The 23,767-nt window shown below is 41.6% G+C and overlaps 1 protein-coding gene across 1 annotated transcript in view; it reads right to left on the bottom strand.

The window, feature by feature from the left end:
• OSGIN1 (oxidative stress induced growth inhibitor 1) overlaps positions 1–23,767 on the bottom strand; it is a 38,366-nt gene that overhangs the window by 11,887 nt on the left and 2,712 nt on the right. The window contains exons 2-3 of the mRNA XM_068261816.1: positions 4,423–4,518; positions 1,803–1,939 (exon numbers count right to left, since the gene is read on the bottom strand). Coding sequence (XP_068117917.1) covers positions 1,803–1,939; positions 4,423–4,486 — 201 coding nt within the window. The 5' untranslated portion in view covers positions 4,487–4,518. The remainder of the gene's footprint in view (positions 1–1,802; positions 1,940–4,422; positions 4,519–23,767) is intronic.

Genomic DNA, 23,767 nt, shown 5'->3' with positions numbered 1-23,767 from the left:
ACTTTCGTTCTAGAAATACTTCGGAACTCTGAAGTTTTATTAAGCTTCAGCCCCTACAGCCACAAAAGTAGGTCTAGCCTGTCATTCAACATCAGCTGCTCTGGTGACTGATAAGAAACCAGCTCATCCACACACCACCCCACCTCAGGCAGCTGAGATAGTCTAGTGATGGCTGGGAGAGAGGCCTGTAGGCACCTTATCACTCAATGATTTAGAAGTAGTAATAGAAGTCTCACCTGCTTGAAACATAAGCTGAAGTAAACAGGTTTCTAGACCAGGTCAATGGGGCCACTTACTAAATGATTATCCAAGTTGAATGTACTGCAGGGTGTCTCATTTCACACAGCCTGAAGTCACTGTGACCTGTATATGTCCTAATTGTCACACTACCATATAATGGGGTGCTAGAGGGGAGCCCTGGTTTACTTTTTGCTCTTATTTTTTTTGTTTGCAAGAATAATCAGCTCAAACTATGAGCCTGACAAATGTCAGAGACCAACAACTACAGGTTACAGAGTGCTGGCCGTAGACTTCAACTAAATTCAGGGTATCACAGCAACAAGCAGAGGGTATTATGTGGTAATTTTCTTCTTCTAATCCTGTGTGATATGATTTAGTTCTGGACTTTTTCTAGCTAAAAAAAAACAAACTATATTTAACCCTAAAATAATGTCTAACCAGTTCTAAAACCCCTTTGCACCAAAATCTTAGCAATAACACTTCGCAGAGTTCTCCTTTAGAATAATCCAGCTGCTATACACATGTGCATCACCTTTGCTCACAAGCATTAGTCTGAGGTTATCTAGCGCCCCCGCATGCACATTTTGTGCATATATAATTATTTCAATGAGGAAAGATTTTAACAGTATGTGCATGCACATTTTGTGCTTATACAATTATTTCACTACTAAAATGATATTTTATTATGACTTTTGGCCACAAGTCTGGCAAGTAAGTTGTATGTCTATTGGTAGCTCCAAGGGAACCTGAAACAAGTACTGTACATGGAGGCTGCCATATGTATTTCCTTTTAAACAATACCAGTGGCCTGGCAGCCCTGCTAAACGTTTTCTCGTCAGCAGTGTCTGAATCTTGTCAAATTGTAGTCAGAAACACCTGATCTGCTGCATTCTTGTTCAGGGTATATGGCTAAAATATTAGAGGCAGGGGATCAGCAGGTCAGCTAGGCAACTGGTATAGTTAAAAAATAAATAAATATGTCAGCCTCCGTATCCCTCTTACTTCAGGTTCCCTTTAAGCCTGTCCTTATCATCAACTACTCCTGGCTCAGACAGCAATCTTATGTCAGTGGCAACCACAAACACGTTGATTTTGGTGGAAAATACAGGATTGTAATTTAATTTAATTTGAGCGTCAGTGTCATTTGATATATAGTGTAATAAGGTGGCGCAGATATTAATGTGGGGTGAGTCTACTGGCGGAGGTGGTGCAGTTATCGGTGGGTACTGCGGGTGTTGGGGGATTTTTTTTATAAAGTCAGTTAGGCATCAGTAGAGGCAGAGTTAGTATGAGAATAAAGTTAGGTTTAGCAATAGTAAAATATCGGTAAAAATTACCAATATTCTACTATTACCCATTGCACTAGAGTAGAATATTGGCCATTTTACCGCTTTTCTACTTGCGGCTATTCCCGGGGGCCCAGATTGCTGCGCCATCCTTTTTAGATGTACCGTACTGAACAGTCTGGTCAAACGCTTTTAATTAGAAGATTTGCACTGACTAGTAAATCTTTAGAGAACAGTATGGGAATGAATGCTGTATTCAGTGTGATGGGCACAAACCTGTTCAGTGATGGGAACATCAGGCAATTCCTCCAGTTTGCGTTGTAACAATGGGTTAGGGTGTGCAATACCTTCTTTCACATACGGGGTGTACCCAGACAACAGGTATGACAGACAGATACCCGATGGACCATTGCCTAAAAGAAAGTAAACACAATATATTTATTATTCTGCGTTGTTAAATGTTATCTTTCGTCTACAGTCTGCAGTTGCTATTGCTGTTTTGGGAAGGTTTCGGGAAACCATGGCAACAGAATGCGACTTGCTTCTCTACATTTATCTCATTGGTTTGCAAGTCTGCACAAAGCAGGAAGCACAAATTGTTCTATCCCAATGCACCCTAAGTGCTTAGCCACTTTTACTGCAATGTTACATTCATTACACAGGAAGCCTGTCTCTGCGTATAGAGCATTAGCTACTGAATACAATGATTATCTCGGTGATGCAGTAAATGGAAGAAATTCACAGGTGTGAGATCACTCTTAAAGGGGCACTATGGCGAAAAATTATAAAATTGAAAATGTGTGCAAACATAAACAAATGAGAAGTACATTTCTCCAGAGTAAAATGAGTCATAAATTACTTTTCTCCTATGTTGCTGTCACTTACAGTAGGGAGTAGAAATCTGACAGAAGTGACAGGTTTTGGACTAGTCCATCACTTCATAGGGGATTCTCAGCAAGGCTTTTATTCTTTATAAAGATATTCCCTTAAAAAAGGATTTAAACAATTATACTGGCCAGCTTCCCTGCTCGCTACACAGTTTTTTGGCAGTTGGACAGACCAACTGCCATTCATTAAGTGCTTTTAAAAATAAATAAATCCCTGAGAATCCTCTATGAAGAGATGGACAAGTCCAAAACCTGTCACTTCTGTCAGATTCCTACTACCTACTGTAAGTGACAGCAACATAGGAGAAAAGTAATTTATGGCTCATTTTACTCTAGTAAAAATGTACTTTTTATTTGTATATGTTTGCACATATTTTACATTTTTTCACCATAGTGCCACTTTAATAATTACCTGTCTACTTCTAAGAAGTGAAGATGTAATGCAAGGTCATTACAGGTACATTTTAAAATTACTGGTTAGTCTGATAAACCTTGGTAGTAAATTTTTGTTTCCCCCAATACATTGCGTGTCTCTTGTTGTAAAGGAATAGGCAGAACAAAATACAAGTTTGTAGTCTTTGTGATGGACACAGATGTGATTAAATTGGAAATAATATCATGTTGCTCTTTATAGAGAACCTGTTGATCCGCTTCCAATGCCCGCTGGCAGTAACATCAGTAGGTATGGGCCTGGCCCTCTTGCGTAATGTTATACAAGTTACAAGCTGCCCTTAACTACCCATAAACTGAAGTAAGTGCCAGTCAGGAAGTAATGTAGGTCACCTGTGAACAGGATCATGTCAGGCTGCCCTTGGCTACCCATTCATTTACTACCCATAAACTGAAGTAGGTGCCAGTCATGACGTAATGCAGGTCACCGTTAAACATGTCCTTACATGTCACCCAGATTAAATCTTTATTAAAGAACCAAATCTAAATCATTATTTTTTATTCCTATCCTTGAAACAGCCGTACAACATATATCTCCAATTGTATCTAATGAAAATTACTTATTCATTTAATTCTGCAAGTGAGATAACTGCTTAGCATTAAAAAAAAAATAGGGTTTCTGGAAACCATGGCAACACTATGGGTCAGTATACAGGACATTCCAAATTTCCCATCAAGTGCAAGTCTGTAAAGATGCCGGGGAGAAACCTAGACCATGAATCTGGTGCGTGTTCAGGTGTCCCAAGATCACTTAATGTTCCAGCATGCAGGGGGACACGGGTGATAGCTGGGGTGGGGGGGAGGGGTGGTTGAATGATCAATAAAGTTTAGCGTGAGGATGCGTTTGGTAAAGCTACAGGCAAGGCCTTAAGGCCCGTACCCACGGCCCGATTTTTCTGAGGATTTGTCCGGCAACATTTTGAGCGGCAAGCAATTGTTTCCACCAGGTGGGTACACTACAGGCCCGCAATTATTCGAATGACGCTTAGCGACGCACGGCGATAACAACCACCCCGGCAAATTGGACCTTTAAGATCCCCAACAACTCCCGCACAAAGTACCATGATCACTTGAACTCTCGTTCAGACCAGGAAGATGGATTGGGGAGTGCTTGTCATTGTGGGACTTCGCTGGGTCGGGAAGTGAGTATATAGGTCAGTATATATCTTCCTGGGTCAGGAGGTGAGTATATAGCTTAAGATCTGGTTCACACTTTGCCTGCTGCCCTGCATAGACCAGACAGTGGAGACTGAAGATTGCAGTGGTTTTCTAGGGACCAGTTCAGACTAAATAATCCATCTAGTTTTTGTCCATGCTGGAAAGCCCTGCTGCATGCATTGTCACTGGACAGCGGATTATGTTGCCATTTGTCAGATGAAGGGCAGCAGGCAATAGGTACATAAGCATTGCATTAAATAGCAACACAATGCTCATGTCATCAGAGTGGACCCAGCCTAAATGGAAGTTGCAAAGAAACATTGCTATTGCAGTTAAACAGGGAACTACTACAAGCATCATGATGCCTGACTAGTGGGACAGGCTTCCAGCCAAATGCTTACCAATGATAACCACAGGAAGGGGCGACCTCGCACTTGTGTGATAATCTGCCAGTTGCGCAGACATGACGGCCAATCGACTGAGATTAATCGCAGGATCTGGAAAGATATAAAAAAGGAGTTTCCATTATTAATTATAGTCAAAAAAAATGGTGTCAATGTAAAGTATGCAGGAATATAGCAGTAATACAGTAATAAATGCTTGATTCCAGGCACAGGAAAACCACAGGAAGTAGCACATCTTGGTGTAAACACTTTAAAATCCCAATGCAGAAGCAGTCCTGTGTCACCTGGAATTCTATCTTTTGCGCTTGAAAACGTGGTGTAGTTACTAATCTGTGATATAGCGCCACACTTTTCCCTGCTCTTGTGTAGGGACTCCCAGTCTATAAGCTCCCTAATTAGCTATTCTAACGTCAGATAAATTCCCTTGTAAAACACTTGGTTAGCAGTGCTGACTGTCTGTGCTATAAGCAGTAATGTTCTCACAGAGATTTAGGCTGTGCCTTCCTTTTTCTAGTCTAAACAGCGAGGGCGATGCAATGCAAGCATCTGCAGAAGTCCAACCCTTAGAACCTGAAAACTAACTCACTGAACTCTGTTTAAGCAAGTATAATTTTAACTGCAGAAGCCTCATTTCCCACAGAACATCTGGGCATTCTGATTATTAAGTTATCAGATTATATCCTCTCCATTTGTTCCTGGAAATGTGATTTCATGAATCTGAAGCCGGCCAAATGATCAGCTTGTTTCCACTTCCTCAGTGGTGAATAAAGGTTAAAATTTAACCAAGCACCGAACTGCATCCCAATCAGTAGCTGATATCCCCTTTCCCACAAAAAAAAAAAAAAACATTTCTTGAATTCATCATCAGGGAAGGTCTGTATGGCTGTTATTGCAGTAAAACCCCTCCCACAGTATGTTCCTGACAGCTTGCTGTCTGTGAACCTCATTGCATTGTGGGAAATAACAGCTTTTTTCAACTGCCAAGCAAGCAATAGCTCCCTTTGTGCATAAAACTCCCAGTAATTAACATTCTGTACAGATCACCTGGCAGGGCTAAAAGTGTCACCACCAGTGATAAATGTAAGAATGTAAATCAGGTAAAGAAAATATTTTAGAATGCTTAAACACTGACTAAATAATCTATACATTAATATTATACACAATAAGAAATTATTCATTATGCTATTTTCACTGCGGTTCCTCTTTAAATCATTAGGAGAATGTGCAGCTCATGTCTCGTAACCGTATAGCCATGGGGAGTATTTAAAGGAGAAAGGTAAAATATTCTTACATAAGATCACTAGACAGAGTTCCAATACGCCAAGCTTTGCTTCATTCATGCTAAATATATACAGATTTCAAAATCTCATGGCATGTTTTCATTAATTATGTGTGAATGTTATGAAAGCTATTATCGACAAAGCTGTAATTAACATTCAGCGGCACTTTAAGAACAGGCAGGTAGGAAGCTGTCAAGCTGCCACTCGAGTTATGAAAGCACTTTCTGGAAGAGAATCTAAAATGGCAATCTGGGTGGTATATATGCTTCCTGGTTCCCAGGCAAAGGCTGGAATGAAAGATTGAAAGGCAGGAGTGATGCAGTCCCCAGTGATTGCAGATGCTCCCTGTCTGGTCTGTATCCAGCGTATGGCTGGCAGCTAATGGAAGGATTACGTGCCTTCAGCTATCACTGCGATTTGATCTCTGTCACTCAGACTTTTCTGTCTGTCAGTATCCTGGCTTGTCATTCTTCTGATCCAGTCATCCCACAGTGTGTATAGTAAGCGGGACACTTCATCATGGCTTGACTGCTCTACTTAACCTATTCAGTGACACAAGTCCACAGAGGACTACACAAGCCCTCAATGACCCAGGACAAGGAATTCAATGTAGTCTATGAAACCCTTTAGGTACTGGTTAATTATCCAACTGCCAACTAATGATTAGCAGCTGCCAACTTTGACTGGCATAATTACTTCCACTTCCTGTGAAAATATGTGTGTTGGTGGGAGAGTTCTTAGTGCATCAATAAAAGGTGATTGTTTTTCTTTTCTCCAGGTCAGTTTAACTTGAGATCAGGATATTGGCTGCAGTGAAGTGAGTTACTCTCACTTCCTGGTCACTAGATTAATATCCTAAAGAGAGATACAAATGAAGTCAACACTTTTGTAGACGAGAAAGAGGATGAACCTCACAGACAGTCACTCACTTCCTGCCTGGGTTCCCGTTAACGTGGACCTGAACTCTTGCACAGCCCACAATGAAAAGTCTTTATTCCACATATAGTTGCCAAAGAAATGCACTACTCTCTATTCTGTGTTTGCTTAGGCATATAAACCTGTCTAATTAGTTATTTTCAGCACCTGTGCATAGAATGCAGAAGAGCTCTACCTGGACAGCTCGTCATAATTTAAACACTGATGCTTAACCCTTTAAGTGCCTTCTGCAAAACCAAGTAAAAAAGTTATTTAAGGCTAGTTTCACATTTGTGCAGTGCGATCATCCTGTGGTAGAAGACCCTGGCGCAGGCCGATCGCACCGCACTACCCCATGCATATTACCCTGCAGCTTAGTGTACAGACAGGATAATATGCGTAGTACCACCCCCCCACCCACCCTGCTGGACAGGAAGTATGTCACTGGGTTATTGTCGATCTGCACATGTGCATTGCGCCACTACCATGATTTCAAACTTACTGCGGCGCCATAATCTATGTGGTAGGCACGGATCATGCGACCAAGCACTGCAGAGTTTGTGCCGGGCTTGTATTGATTTTGCTACTTGTGTTGCACCGCGTTGTCATAGTGTGTAAGTGTCCATAGACTTACATTGCCCTCCTGACGAGCTGTGGCAGGGCAGAGTACTGCGATGCTACGGAACGGGAACGTTCTGAGTTTAGTTCCACTTTAAATTCACATTAGGGCCCTTGGAGGTAAGAGGAACTCTGCTGAGACCTTTGAGTTCAGTCATTTTAATAACACTTTCAAATATTACTTCACCAATGCTAAGTTTTGCATAGCACAGGAGGTTCAGGAATGCAATTTTGGCTACTGGTGTACATTGACTACCAGTCTGTACTCGTGAATGGAAAACGGAGGTCAACCTGAACACAGATCGAAGACTTTACCCGATAGACACTACTGTTAAAAAGACTGAACTCGAAAGACCTTGGCTGGAGCTGGATTCCCACAATCAGCAGACTTGCAGAAAGATGAATAGGACCTCAGATAAGGACAGCAGAATACTCCACCCACCCGACCAGCTGCACAGGGCAGATATTGAACTTCATTGTAACCTGATGTCCCCTCTATCAGCATATAATCCCACAGTCTAAAACCATATACTGTACTATGGTAACTAACTGTATAACAAACTCTGAACAGTTTCATAAACTGATTTTATTCTGTTGAACCAGAAATGCATATTTATTTAGGAAAATTGTAGTTACCGTAATTAGCAAAGCTTAATATGAGCAGAATCACACTAACTTAGGATAATTGAACTGAATCTCTCATGTCTGCACTACAATATAAAACACCCTAAAAAATATTTCCATACAGATATAAACCAATATCAGATAAAACATCAATTCTGTGGAGTATATCTAAAGAAAGATTGTGAATATATTTATTGAAGGACACCTGAAGTAAGAGGGTTATGGTGACTGCCATATTTATTTCCTTTGAAAGTGAACCCGAGGTGAGAATTATATGCTGGCTGCCATATTTCTTTCCTTTTAAACAATACCAATTTCCTGGCAGCCCTACTGATCTATTCGTTGCAGTAGTGTCTGAAGTACACCAGAAACAAGCATGCAGCTAATCTTGTCAGATCTGACTGTAAGAAACACCTGATCTGCATATGCTTGTTCAGGTTTTATGGCTGAAAGTATTAGAGGCAGAGGATCCGCAGGATAGCCAGACAACTAGTATTGCTTAAAAGGAAATAAATATGGCAAGCTCCCTATCACTCTCAGCTAGGGTTCACTTTAAACAATAGCAGTTGCATGGCATCCTGCTGATCCTTAAAGGGAACCTAAACTGAGAGGGATATGGATGTTTCCTTTTAAACAATACAAGTTGCCGGACAGTTCTGATGATCTCTATGGCTGCAGTAGTGGCTGTATCACACACCTGAAACAAGCATGCAGCTAATCCAGTCAGAGCACCTGATCTGCATGCTTGTTGAGGGGCTGTGGCTAAAAGTATTAGATACGCAGAATCAGCAGGAGAGTCAGGCAACTGGTATTATTTTAAAAGGAAAAATCCACATCCTTCCTAAATCCACATACCTGCATCCATTGGCTGATGCCAGCATAAAAGTCTGCCTCCCATTTCATACCCTGCCCGTCATAGTGGTCAGTACGCTGATCTATTGGGCACCTTGTTACTCTGTATAGTTCTGTTATTGTAGTTCTATGCGACCTTATTACTTGTGTTTTAGCTAGTTCTTGATAAATATATATGCAGACTTGCTAATATATATTTATCCATTAGTTGAGCCGTTTGTTATTTTTTCTTATTATTGTGTATTGCCTAGTTCCATGCTTGATGGACGTTCGCTGCATCCGCGGTGGATCAGTGAAGTCCATTATCCAGATAGCTTGGATTCTGCCATCACCACGTTGGTGACTGTAGTATTCCTGCTACTCTAGTTTCTGAGAACGTAACCATAGGCTGCAGTTGCTATTAGTTACGTTCTATCCTGTAGCCTTGCCTGGGTGGATGCTTGCTGGTGACTGTTGTTAGCCTGCTTGCTCTGCTTCTGTAAACGTGACTGTAAGCTGAGGTTGCTACTAGTTACGCTCCAATCTATAGTCCTGTCTTATACCTGTCTGAATGTTTACTATCGCTAAGGCAGCACAGTGCGAACTAAGTCAGCACAACATCGCACTGCACTGCCATTGTGTTTTATGTGTAGCGATATCAGAAGCCCGGAGCTGCAGTTGCTCTGGGCAGCCTGTGTAACCTCTTCCATTATCCAGCTCTTAGCCTTGTTGTGCTGGTTGGTCAGAAAGTATGACCCCCCAGCATTACAGCTAGGCCAGGAGATGGCCTGAGTCTGAGCCCCGTCAAGGAGTAGATAAAGTCAAAACATTTTTGCCAAGTTCTTTCGATATATGGGCAACTCTACCATATGTGGAACATGCTTCCTTTAGCTGAACAATTCCTCCAACATACAGCTGCTATTGTTAACATTGGTATCAGTGGCTCCGTTTTTGTCCAGGGCAAAAAAGTACCAGAGCCACGGATACGGTTTTGAAACAAGTGTGAACTGACCCACTGAATCAGTAGCTTCTCATACTGTAGTCTAATGTGCAATTAAACAATGAAATCTGGTATCTGGCTACACTGAGCTACCCTGCAATTCTTGCAATTTTTGTGCAGTTATGTCACTCAAAGGGCTAATCTATTTTAACCATTTAAGCCTTCTGGACATAGAGGCTACGTCCAGAAGGCCATGTGCGCTCCCGCGCACTCCCACGGCCGATCGCGTGTGTGCACGCGTGCTCCCAGCCGCGGATCGATAGCACAGGAATCAATGAATCGGGACATGGTGCCCGATCACTGATTACTTTACCCCGGCAGAAAAAGCGACCACTTCTCTTGGAAGCCTCGCTTTTTCTGCCTCCTACATCCCCCTAAGTGTACATGTTACGCTTAGAGTGATGTCATGTAAACAAACTCAAGGTTGCCATCTTGTGGCCAAAAAGTTAAACTACATCTACATGTAAAAAAAAATTAAAAATAAACACATATTTACATTAAAAAAATTACTATTTACACCCCACCCTCCCTAAAATACCCAAATAAAATGTTTAATAATAAAAAAAAACAATTACAATAAAAAAAACACGTAAATATTTACCTAAGGGTCTAAACTTTATAAATACCCATGCAAAGATAAATTTTTTTTTATTATTATTATTATAAGCTTGTAAATAGTGATGGATGCAAAACGGAAAAAATGCACATTTATTTCCAAATATAAAATATTGTCGCCATATATTGTGATAGGGACATAATTTTAACAGTGTAATGCCCGGGACTATTAGGCAAATACAAAACATGGGTTTTAATTATGGAGGCATGTATTATTTTAAAACTATAATGGCCGAAAACTGAAAAATAATGATTTTTTTTCAGTTTTTTTTCTTATTCTTCCTGTTAAAATGCATTTACAGTAAAGTAGTTCTTAGCAAAACGTACCACCCAAAGAAAGCCTAATTGGTGGCGGAAAAAAACAAGATATAGATCAGTTCATTGTGATAGTAGTAGTGATAAGGTTATAGGCTAATGAATGGGAGGTGAACATTGCTCGGATGCATAAAGTGAAAACGACTGAAGGCTGAAGTGGTTAAGAAAGCCAGTCACTTACTCCACCAAATTAGTAAAGGCCTGTAGTACATGGATACTTTGATGTCCTGAGACATTTCCATTGAGGTTCCCCAGTGACTTTACATATGTAAAGATGTTTAATTAACGTACTGCGGCCCATGGCCTAGTGAGTAGAGAATGGCATGGGAACTTGGACTACTAGCTAGTTATAGGTGACAGAATATTTCAGTTGAGGCTGCAGGACTGACAACCAGAGCTGTTAGCCAGACAGCTGCTGCCTAGAATCAGAGAGTGGGGATTCCAGCCAAGGCCTCTGAAATGAGATGAGGCAGGGAGCCGAGATCACTATCACTGCTAAATCTGCAGGCTTCGGGCACCAGCAGGCCGCAGGAAAAGTGATGTGGTCTCACCCTTAAAAAAAACCCTGAATTGAGAGGGATATGGAGGCTGACATATTTATTTCCCGCGGTGACTTCCTGTGTCCCTGGCTACCGCAAGGCATGCCGGAAGATGTAACCGCATAAATGAATTACATTTCCCTGACAGTGAAACAGGACAAAACTGTGGCACGGGCAGATAAAAAATAGAGGTCTCTGTATACAGGTAAGTAAATGCCTGCTGCATCCCAAAAAGCCCACACTATTAGCAAACCCCCCTTGTGGGGAGGTTTGTTTTTCAAAAATGTTTGAATAGTTTTTCAAAATGTTTCACTTAGTTCCCTTTAATTACAAGATTTTTCACAGAATTATGCATTTTAGTTCTGTGTGAAGCTGGAAGGACCCACACAGAGTTTATCTATTTTAATGCCTGACTCAATTTGTTTGGTTTCTTTAATTGCTTCACTTGCTTGTAATCGTTTCCCAACACAACAAAACATTAAAAAAACATTTTTATCCAGCTATTTTTGTATCTGGGATGTTTATCAGTTCCTGCTGCATAATAAATATGACCAGCCAGGCAGCTGAAACTCCTCCCAGTATGACACAGTCAGTGTGGACTGTAGTTCATGAAGAGTGCCTGATTCAGGCTCAAACCAAGCAGAAATGAAGATTCTGTGTGAGAGGAGTTTGTTTCTAGAAGCTTCAGTTGCATGTGGTCATGGAAGTTTACTAGATATAGTATTTGTGATAAAGCTGCATGTGCAATAAAGATAATACTCATTTGATGTTGCACGGCTCCCCTCCCCACTCTCCGTAAATAAACTGGATTAATGTTTGACACAGAGGGGAAAAAAAATTACAGTAAAAATCGGAATCCAGGCTCCACAGTGAACTTTGCCTTAAACTACGACATTACACAACCGTGTCTGGTGATCCTCATAAAGGCAATCTGTGACTTTTGTCATCTGTTATTACTGTGGAAAATTCTTGACTTCTCGTGTCTTCTGTGTGCATAATAATTGGAGCAGAACTTTATAGAATAGATCTTGGTTCATTTTAACCGAACACAGCAGCGTAGAAATAGTACTGCCCTTGTCAAAGTCGCTTAGATCCTCATGCCTGGCCATTTTTCCTGCATTCATCACATAACCTTCAAGAACTCACTGTTCACTTGCAGCTTTATATATATATATCTTACCCCCTGACAGGTGCTTTTGTCTTAAGTTAATACATATTATTCGCTTTGCCAAGGAGCTAGATACTTTTATTCTTGCTCAGATACAGATTATATTACATTTGCAGACATACCTAGAGGCAGGGCAGCCTGGTTCAAAAGTTACAGGAGGTACCCATTATTTATTCACGTAGCTCTATTCAATAGACTTTATGTTTGCTTTGGCTGCTATCTCATCTGATGCTGTTGCGCTAATAACACATTACTGTTTACCGGCCACACGATCACTAAACAGAACCCAATTAAAGCGGGATTAAACTCTGACATAATATTCAATATAAACATGTTTTCCTACTTTTTATTACCCATACAGTTATCATATTTGCTATTGTGCACAATTAGTATTGTTCATTTACAAATTAGACGTTACCAAAGTACAGTTTATCTGCTCTCAAAGCTGCCATTGAAATGTATTGCATGGCTGCTGTATTTATATATTATTACGCTTCTAGTGAGATTTCTTTCCTGTTCTACCTTTTGCTAACTGTGCAAGCTGAAGCACTTACTATTCTATACCTGTGTGTGTGTGACCAACACACTTTGATTTTATAATCAATGGTTTAATAAAATGTCTTTTCCATTAGCCTAGGCTCAGGAAAGAGGAAATGCTGCTCTCTGGGAAGTTCATGTGCCAGTGTTTAGGAACAAGCCCATTGGCTAGTTTCACAGTGTGGCAGGTTAGGTTGTACATCCTGTACAAAAAATGTAAAGATTGCAAAGCAATGGAGGGGAAAAGTTGCATTGTGCAATGCATACAGGAAAGCATATAGTACATAAAAAGTATGCTTCACTACAACTGCACCAGTTGTTCAGTACCATAAAGATCTCCCACTTCCACAGGCTAAGCTAAAAGAAAGAAACAGGCACTTCCTATACAGCACTCTTCAAACAAACAGATCAATCTACTGCTATTGTGTGCCAGTCCAGGGCCGGATTTGTACTTTTTACCGCCCAAGGCCAATTATACCGTCTTTATGGTTGTTATCTCTGTGTGCCCCAATGAGAATTCTACTTACATCATTGGATGTCACAGACAATAAATATTTCAGTAATACGCGTATAAATTATAAGTTATATTTTCCTTAAGAACTTTTACATTATGTTTGTCATCTCATTAAAGAGAATCTGTATTGTTAAAATCGCTCAAAAGTAAACATACCAGTGCTTTAGGGGACATCTCCTATTACCCTCTGTCACAATTTCGCCGCTCCTCGCCGCATTAAAAGTGGTTAAAAACTGTTTTAAAAAGTTTGTTTGTAACAAACAAAATGGCCACCAAAACAGGAAGTAGGTTGATGTACAGTATGTCCACACATAGAAAATACATCCATACATAAGCAGGCTGTATACAGCATTCCTTTTGAATCTCAAGAGATCATTTGTGTGTTTTTTTTCCCCCATGCACTGAAGTTTCAGGCTGCTCTTTTCTTCCTGCAAACAGCTTTGTCCTTGTTTGTAATTCCTCAGTATGTGAAAGCCCAGCCAGCTCAGAGGAAGATTTATCCAGCTGATTAGAGCAGCTTCTCTCTTCTCTCTTATCTAAATAACACACAGGCAGTGTGCAGAGAGGGGCCAGGAAAGGTGAGTTCATAGCAGAACCACAACACTGAAGAACTTGGCAGCCTTCCAGACACAGGCCGACAAGTCTGACAGGGGAAAGATACATTGATTTATTACAGAGACTGTCATAGTAGAAAGTGCTGCAGTTAGCCAGAACACATTAGAATAGCTTTTGGAACTTGTAGGATGATAAAAAACAGGATGCAATTTTTGTTACGGAGTCTCTTTAATGATGGACCCATTGTGCCACCATGTGAGTTAGGCTGAAGTGTACCTGCAGGATAGAGCTTACAGGTCTTGCAGGGAAGACACAAGTACAGGACAGAGAGTTCAAAGGTTAAAGCTGTCCTTGTAGATAGGGATGGCTGCATGGAACAGCTTTCATGTCCCTCACTGAGCCGCCCCTAAATTTCTGGTGCCCTAGGCCATGGCCTATGTGGCCTTGCCAGAAATCCGGCCCTGTGTGCCACAGCTAAATATAAAGACAGTTCTGCTTTAATAAGTGACACCCTTCAAGTCATTACTAATGGCCCAGCAAAAATAGTCAATGAAATACAAATAATTCTGGCTTGCATGCAAATTTAATCAACTTGTAACTGGGCCAGAAAAAATTGACTGGACTAATTCCAAGCTGCATGCATTTTGCATGCAAACCAGAAGTATGAGCAACTCACTGACCCAGTGGCATAGCTAAGAAGCTATGGGCCCCGATGCAAGTTTTACAATGGGGCCCCCCAAGCATTCTATACATAACAATTGATATGGCACACCAAAACCTGCCAATGGCAACTACAGTGTCCGAGGTGCAAGAAGGGGATGGGAAACAGTTTGTTAACGATTACTACTATTCAAATTATCTATAGAAGTGATTTTTATGAGCACAGGACCAATAGAGAGCTAATACTGCAATAGAGGGAGGGCCCTTCAGGGCCCGATGCGATCGCTACCTCTGCAACCCCTATTGCTACGCCCCTACACTGACCATCTCTGTCTCTTTCAGACGGGCAGCTGAAGGCAGATAATTTACCACCGCTCTCTTGCCCCACACGGGATTGTGCTAGTACTTGGTACAGGTGGTTGACTGGCAGTTGTTACAAATGCTGTCATTCGGTTGCATTTAACTTGCACCCAAATGGTGCTCGTGGACGGGGGATGGGATTCTGCCCTTACGTTAAGGAGTTAAAGTGAACCCAAATTAAAAATACACGTTTTCAGAAATAAAATCTATTTTCTAAATTGTAATAATAAATAGCAGCGTTTTTCGGCTGCACGATGACAAATATAAAGTATTTTACATTTATTGGAGGAAACCCTCCCTTCCTTTCATATTGCCGGGACAGAATCCGGCAGACTGGTGGAGGAGATAAAAAACAAAAGCAAAACACAGGCTGCTACTGATGATGTTACAGGGGAGGTGATCTCTGCTTGTGTGAGATTTCACATAGACGACGTCCCTGTGAGGGAGGGAAGCTGATGACAAACACACCCATGATCTAAAACCTCCAACCAAGCTTAGAAGTAATGGCTGCCACCTGTATACCCCTAGTAATGAAAAGAGAAGGGTGAAAAGCATGCACTGAAATGCTCATAGGCTTGAGGGAGTGTTTATTTATCTTTGTATGTGTCAGAGTGGTGCAACTAAATATTTTGAATTAAAAAAAAGTTTGCTTTGGGTCCGCTTTAAATTATCTTCAAGTGTCACCGCACCTATGGATATTGACATGCTAGGATCAACCCACTGTCAAAACGTTTCTTTATTAGTAGCTCATTAAAATATCAGGGCAAACCCATTCAAAAGCAGTAGAAAAAGTGTGGTGGGTCTGCACTCTGCACGATGACGCACAGCGTTTTGAACAACACGTTCTTTCTTAAATCTTAACAATTACACTGCACTTGTGACAATTTGAGATAGAACTGATACAGAGCATACAGAGCCTACCCCCGCCGATCCCATTGTTTGTGCCGCTCCCCCACCTGCGCGTGACATCACACATGCGCCACTCGTCGCCCCTCTGTCGTTCCCCTGCATAGCGACCCAGGACGTTGTTAGCTACACAGCTGACATGCGTGTGTGCAGCCTGGCCCAGCGATGTTGACGGGCGATATAAGTAGAGAGTGCCTATGCGGCCTAAGTGATGTGGCCAGTGGTGTCACTTTCCGGATAGAATTACAAATCACTTGTTCGCATAGCTGTTTTTCTGTTTTTTACCTCTATTACAGACAGTGACATAACTGATATAATACAAACAGCAAGCTTACCAAATGAATACTGACATGCCACTCAATTATCTGGGGTGTCAAAATGCTTTTCTACTGTCTAAATAAAGTGCAAACACTACAGATCAACATGCTAGTGTAATTACATGAGGCCAACTTTCTGCTGGTGGCCTATGCTCTGCATCAGTCAGCACGCCACACAGATAACTAGAGTTCAGCCCAGTCACGTGGCCTTTCCTCGCACGTGTTCCAGAGTTCAACCTGCAGAAGTTTGTATACAGAGGCTACGTGCAGATTGTTACACCTCAGGCTGTCAGTGCAACCTACACGTGTGTCACGGGTATGGATGTGCAGATTCTGCTCTGTATTCTGCATATTATCAGCATGTAGCATGCAGTGCTGCGTAATATGTTGGCGCTATATAAATCTAATAAATAATAATAATGTACAGCAGAAGCCCACCATACTGTCTGTGGAAACACAGGAATCTCTGAATCCAACTGTATTCAGCATGATATGTGATGTCACACTCCTGTAATTATACTGGCAAGTTTATATTGCTGCAATCAGTGAATCAACATTATTTAGTATGAGTAATGAGGTTACAAAATAGCAGAAACATAGGGCCATATTTAATATTATTGTTATGATTAGGCATTTTTATAGCACTGACATCGTCTGCACATGATTAAGATTACCTAGTTACTAACAGTCTCTACAGAGTATTTCTGCACCGACTGTCGCGTGTCTCTACAGTGAGTTTCGAGGTAGCAATCTTTTGTGTAAGAGGAAAATCTCCAATAGGTAGCCAGACAGCAATACAAACCTGACATGTTGTAGCCCTTATCTACTCTATTTACAAATTTACCTCATATGTGCTATGCAGGGATACTATAATCATAAGCTACTGCATGTGCACACTTTAAATTTATGTTGCCCAAAATGAGCAATGGTAATCATTTTTGGTGTCAGCTTTGATTTCTGTACAGAGTTAGTCTGCTCCATCCAATGATAGGCATTGTGGCCGATTCTAGATACATTTGACGGAAATGTAATCGATCGGCAATTTCCTCTGCTCCTTATCATAAAGGATGGGTGGCAAAAATTGGAAGTCTAATGCTACGTACACACATGCGACAACGATCGTTCGTTGAGAACGACGAACTAACTTTTAATTGATGAAAGAACGACCTAAGTAAAGTTAGTTTTAAAAGGTGTGTAACGATCTGATCGTTAGAACGAACGTTACATCACGTAAAGCAACTATTGCGCCTGCGCATAAAAATGAGAAGTTTCACGGAGGAATTGTGAAATGCGCATGCCAAGCCTAGTACGAACGACCGTTTCCAACGATGTACTACTTTTGCAAATGATCGTCGTTGGTTAAAATCCGCCGAGACAGAACTTTCTTTTGTTGTGATTTGGCTCGTTCGTCGTTTGCCTTAATAGTCGGTGGTTCGTTTTTTGTAACGATCATCGTTGGTAAAGATCGGGGAACGATCGTTACAAACGACTATAGTCGCATGTGTGTACGCACCTTAAGCTGGTACCTGGCCTGGAGCCACAGACTCTAAGGTGATGGCCTCATTAGATGACCACACCACTTATTCCAACAAACTATAAACTGACACCAGCGAGTTTCGATTTTTTTGCACGTTTTTATTTCCCCCCCTCGCTTTTTCAAATCACTTTTGTAGAGCGATTTGTTTTTTCACTTCCTGACGCAAGTCAGGAAGTGAATTCTTTGACCCAGAAAAGGATAAATACAATATATTTATTCATAAACGTGCAAACGCAATCGCCGGATAAAACGATTTGTGAGCGTTTTGAGTTTTTCCTATGCCTTTCACTGTAGCAAAATCGCCCCGAAAATGGCACATGCCGTGCTTTGCTGAGCGGAAAGCGGACGAAATGCGCTGATATGAACTGTCCCATAGGGAATCATTGCAGAAGCGCTTTTAAGGTGTTATTAAAAATCGCCGGCGCTCAAACAAAAAAAAATCGCTAAACTCCCTAGGTGTGAACAAGTAGTACTCCGTTGAGTCTCCAGAAAACTTTCTCAATGTGAAAAATAGGCCCTCCCACACTAGGGTAGGCAAGGCTGCCCTATGCAGTCTAATGTACCAAGAATCTGAGACATTTAGCTAAACTGTCATGACTGTGCTGCTAACGCTACTGCATGGTGACACAGCATAAATGTCCATGTCAGTGCTTTCCTCATCACTGCTAGTTCATAAATGAAGGGAAAACTTTGACACACCCCCACACTGCTGCTTCCAATTAATGACCAATTTATTTATTTACACCTTTGTCTCCATCACTCCTACTGTTTTCTCTGTATATAATCCAAAACACTCAATTAAACTACAGGTAATACAGAGGGAGTACGTATTGTGGTGTCGCCACATCAGCTGGATGGAGCCACTAATAGTAAAATATTGTTAATAGACTACTCTAAACCTAACCCTCAACCCTCCATTCTGGATGCCAAATCCTCCCACCTAATTCCTAATCTTAACCACCACTCCCCCCGTAGGAGCCTAACACCCCCCCCCCCCACACACACACACACACACAATTTAAAGCCTAATCCAAACCTTGTGCTCAAACTACCCATAGTTGTAGACAATCAGCTATGACCATAAAGTGCATAGCCGCATCAGGCGCCCAAATGACCGCTTGGGCTCCCAATAGCTAAAATTTAGCACAGGCGTCAGTTAAGCTCAACACACACCATACAATCTTGGTTGTACAGATTTACCAAATCTATGTAGTATAAGGTCCAACAGATTAAAAATACCTTGAATAATTGATTGGATAAGCTCTTATACTACATGGAAGTGATAAGGTTGAACAACCAAGATTGTATGGTGTGTGTTGAGCCTTAGACATCTACTAATCGCGGCGCACAGAGGAACTGATTCAATACAGAGGTGTGTATGGAACCAAGGATTGCTTGTTTACTGTAGATTCATTTTCAGACATAAATCCCTGCACTGCCATTTATTATTAGCTGAAATTGTTCCACATAACATTGCAGAGTACACTGATCTCCTGTCTCTACCACAATCATAGCCTGATATCCCTACCATAGACCTGGGTACATTTGGGGGATCCCACTAGCCTAATGGTGTGTTTTTGGAATGTGGGAGGGGAAAAATGAACAGGAGACTACTTCAAAATCCAGGTTCAGTTTCCGCCAAGGACACTGCATACATGGAACTCTAGTGGCACTAGACATTTACCCACCATACTGCTCTAGTTACACAATTATCCAGGTTTCACATTGGTAAACACTGGCATTATAAAGCTATAACCCAACACCCTGGCCAGTAACCAGCTTAGTCATGGGCTAATTCAATGTTTTTGCAAATGTTTGGTGACAACAAAAGCCTGAGGCATCAACTGCACTAATCTCCTATCATTGGTCTCAAAAAAAGCTCACAATACAAGGCAAACAATTGAAATCTCCCTGAGTGGAAATCTGACAGGAAGTACTGACTACTGCCTTGTACCACCCAAATCCGATACAATCTCAGCAGAAACGGTTTGAAAATAAATCCCAACTGCCCATCCCAAATGCTTGATATTTCAATAAAATTGATCAATTGGGACGTAGTCGTTCATCAACATTTCTTTGGTCACATGTATTTATTGAATCCATTATAAATGTTGTATAGTGTATTCTTTGCATGACAGCTTTGGCAGAATCCCTTCAACAATCAGAAGCATAGCTACTGCTAAATAAATAAAATTAGAATAGTTAAGGTGGCCATACATTCCTTGATTTGAGGCATCGATAGCTGGCCAATTTGATCATAATGATCGAATCTGACAGAACTCGATACACCCTATCATTTCAAACGATTTCTAGTCAAACTGATCAAAATAAACGATCCGGCATGTAAAAAGATCACTCTGGAAAGGGCTTGGACAGGTGTGCGCCGGTGACAAAATTTGGTATTCCAACTTTCAATTGACCTCTGGATGGTGTCCTATAGCTAAAGAACACTGTATCAATGCTATGCACAAAGCAGGTCACCTCTAAAGCACTAATGCTAGTATTTAACAGAGCCGGATGTTAGTCATTCGGCTCACCCTGCGCCCAACTCAACGCCGGCGTTATAATATATACGCGCTATACAACCCTGTACCAAAAAAAAAATGTGAATTTATTTTTTTCCTCACAAAGGAACACCACCATAAATTCACATTCAAATCGCTGTTGTTGCTATGCTGCATTTTTTTTTCATTTTTGGTTAAAATGTGTGCAGTTCCAAGATCTGGATTTGGCTGGTCTGCTTTTGGTCCTATCAGGATTTAGCCAAGAACACATTTATGCATCTGTGGACAGTCATATGGGCTGGCAACAAGTGATTGGCTACAAGGCCGTACATTACACAAGCTTTGTACAATAGAAATGCTGCTGTCATGCAGAGGTAGGGATTTGGCCCTCCAGCGTACAGGGAACTACAAGAAAAAATACCTGCTTCTCAATTTCCTGGAACACGCCCTGGATGTAATGAAACTCAGGAATGCTCTAGTCACTTGAAGTGTCAGCTCATTGTGACCTCTTACATAATTATGTATGAATAGAATGCTAATAAAATCATATTTAATTGGGTGAGGATTTTAAATGCAAAAAAACGGTAAGTAAAGCTTGGTACAAACATTAGATAGTCCTTGGACAGCTGTCAAAGTTAAACTTTTCACCACGTTACAAAAATATAATTTTATCGCTGTTCCTATTCTGTTTCATCTCCATGTCCTGTAGTGGGGATAAAGTCCTAGGAAAATAATTTCCAACATAAACACAGAACAATAAGGCTATTTGCACACTGGGGCGCTGCACTGTAACAGGATTACAATGGAGGGGAAAAGTGCGTTGTGCACTCGATGAAACGTATATAGTGAGGCTCTGTGTCCACTAGTGTGGAGAACTGGCCTTTTTTGTCCGTTATCTGCTCATTACTAAGCAGAGAGTGAATGGCTCCTATGTTATACATAGGAGCTGTTCACACTTGTCACGCTGCAGCGTATTTGCAGGATTTGTAGCAGCGAGCGGACTGCACTTCTGTGCAGTCTACAATAATCCCGGGCCAGACAGATGCGTTCCCCATATGGCCTATGGGGGAGCGCATCTTCCCCGGGCTCCAGCCGCATCACTGCAGACCTTCGGAGCGGACATATACAGTCTGTTCCCGCTGGTCGCACGTGATGCGGAAGTAAGTGGGAACACAGCCTAAAGCCTACAGTACATCACTGCAACTGTAAATACGTTTGTTGTTTGGTATCGCACAGCTCACCTCATGTTATTTTGCTGCACTGCTAATGTGAAGATCCAGTTACATGGTTATCACATTTGTTATGCGATTATATTGATGCAATGCATCAAAGATCAGGAGGGCAGGTTCACACTTTGTACCTTGCATGTTGATGCCCCCCTGAGGACGCATTGACCACACCGTGAAAGGGCAGATTCACATCTTTGTGTTGTAAAGTATCCCATTATACTAACACACTTTCTACGGTGCCTTTCTGTATAATGTGTGTGAAAACGCATTTGTTAAATAGCTATTGTTCATGCTATGATAATAACATGCATTTTAATATGCAAAGTGTATGTTGCATCACAACCGGGTTGTAGCACAGACATTATTCAATGTACATAGTGTGAACTTAGCTTAACCACTTGCGTACCAGCAGTCTCTGGCACCTCAAAGACCAGAGACTGCTAATACCAAAAAACGGGGCTTAACAATGAATCTCAGCAGGCCCCTTTCTCTGCCGTCGCTATGACAGCTGAGCTCTGTGAGCCGGTCAGGAGCAGATTTAATTGGCTCCTGACCCTGTCATTAACATGAGCCAATGGAATTGGCTCACAGTGATCACGGGGTCAGGAGCCAATGAAATAGGCTCCTGACTGGCTCACAGAGGCGCCAAGAGTTGCCACGCGACTATACTGTTATATACTCCTCCCTGTTATTGCCTGAGGAAGCAGGATTATACCTGCAAAACGCGTTTCTGGAGTATGTGAATAAATTTGTATGTGTTTGAAATTCGACATTTTTATGTCTGCTTCGGGGGAAAGGTAAGTCCACCACTGCCTCCCTAAAAATTTTGAAGTTTTTAACAATTTTTATCCTGTTGGCACCTCTGTTTATCTTATCTGCGATACCTGAGTCCACCCCGGGTGGAGGGGTGCTATACCCTATATCTTCCGATCTACAGAGAGCGACATCTTAATCCTGAGTGGGGACAGGTCTTAATCTCCCCACCTGCATTTACAGTGGTTGCCTATACGGTGACCCTGGTTTGTGAGTATTACTATTTACTTACTTTCATTTACCTTTGATTATACACACTACACTATATCGGGCTCTCGGTTTCCCCTTTCTTTATCCTGACTGGCTCACAGAGCTCTGCTGTCATCATAGCAACAGCAGAGTGACAGAGAGATCAGTGGGAGGGGCAAGAGCGGTGGGTCCGTGTGAGCGTGGTAATTGACAACTACGCCCTGACAGGAATAAGCAGCCAGAAACAGGGCATAGATTTCAATTACCGCGGACCGTAAGTGGTTAACTTATTCTATTTGCTTCTTATTTGAAAGTTTCATACACTTTCAAAAAGGTGTTTTTTAATGATATTGTATTGTACTAGTTGATGATTTAAAGTCGGATCTAACTAGTACTGATCGAGCAAAGTGTCACCAGTTCACAGCATGTCTAAGTTATTGCTGGGCAGCTCTACACCTGTCATGATCCTGTGCAGCTAGGCATACTAAGCATTATTTAGCAATGTTACAGTCCAGGAAGTGTGGATGAGGAAATGAGGGAAGTGTGTTGCAGAATGCATTACACTTATTATTTGTATGCTTTTATATTGTGCTGCTGACTATCTCAGCGATCGTGATTCAGAAATCCCTAGCTGTAGATTTCAGATTTTGGCACATTTACACCCAGGGCCGGATTTCTGGCAAGGCCAACTAGGCCATGGCCTAGGGCACCAGAAATTTAGAGGCGGCTCAGTGAGGGGCAGTAAAGCTATTCTATGCAGCCATCCATATCTACAAGAACAGATTTAATCTTCAAACTCCCTGTCCTGTACTTGTGTCGTCCCTGCAAGACCTGTAAGCTCTATCCTGCAGGTACACTTCAGCCTAGCTCTCATGGTGACACAATGGGTCCATCATTAATGAGATAACAAACATAACATAAAAGTTCTTAAGGAAAACATAACTTATAATCTATACGCATATTACTAAAATAGTCATCTGTGACAACTGACATCCAATGAGGGAAAGTAAGTAGAATTCTCATTGGGGCACACAGAGATAACAACCAAACAGACGGTATAGTTGGCCTTGGGCGGTGAAAAGTACAAATCCGGCCCAGTTTACACCCCTTACAAGACGCTCAACAGTTAGGCTACGTTCATAGTGGCATTTGCATTGCGTTCCCTGTAAAAGCAGCAATGGAAAAAGGCACACCGCAAGTTATGCAAGCGTCGTGTCGCATAGTCAATGAAAAGTATGTTACTGTTAAGGTGCACGTTATGTGGTTGCGCACTGCATGCAGTGTGTTGGGATATTGCATTCCGCTAAATGGCACCT

This window comes from Hyperolius riggenbachi, chromosome 11 (genome assembly GCF_040937935.1).
Source record: "Hyperolius riggenbachi isolate aHypRig1 chromosome 11, aHypRig1.pri, whole genome shotgun sequence".
Classification (NCBI taxonomy): Eukaryota; Metazoa; Chordata; class Amphibia; order Anura; family Hyperoliidae; genus Hyperolius; species Hyperolius riggenbachi.
This window is presented reverse-complemented; position numbering and strand designations above follow the sequence as displayed.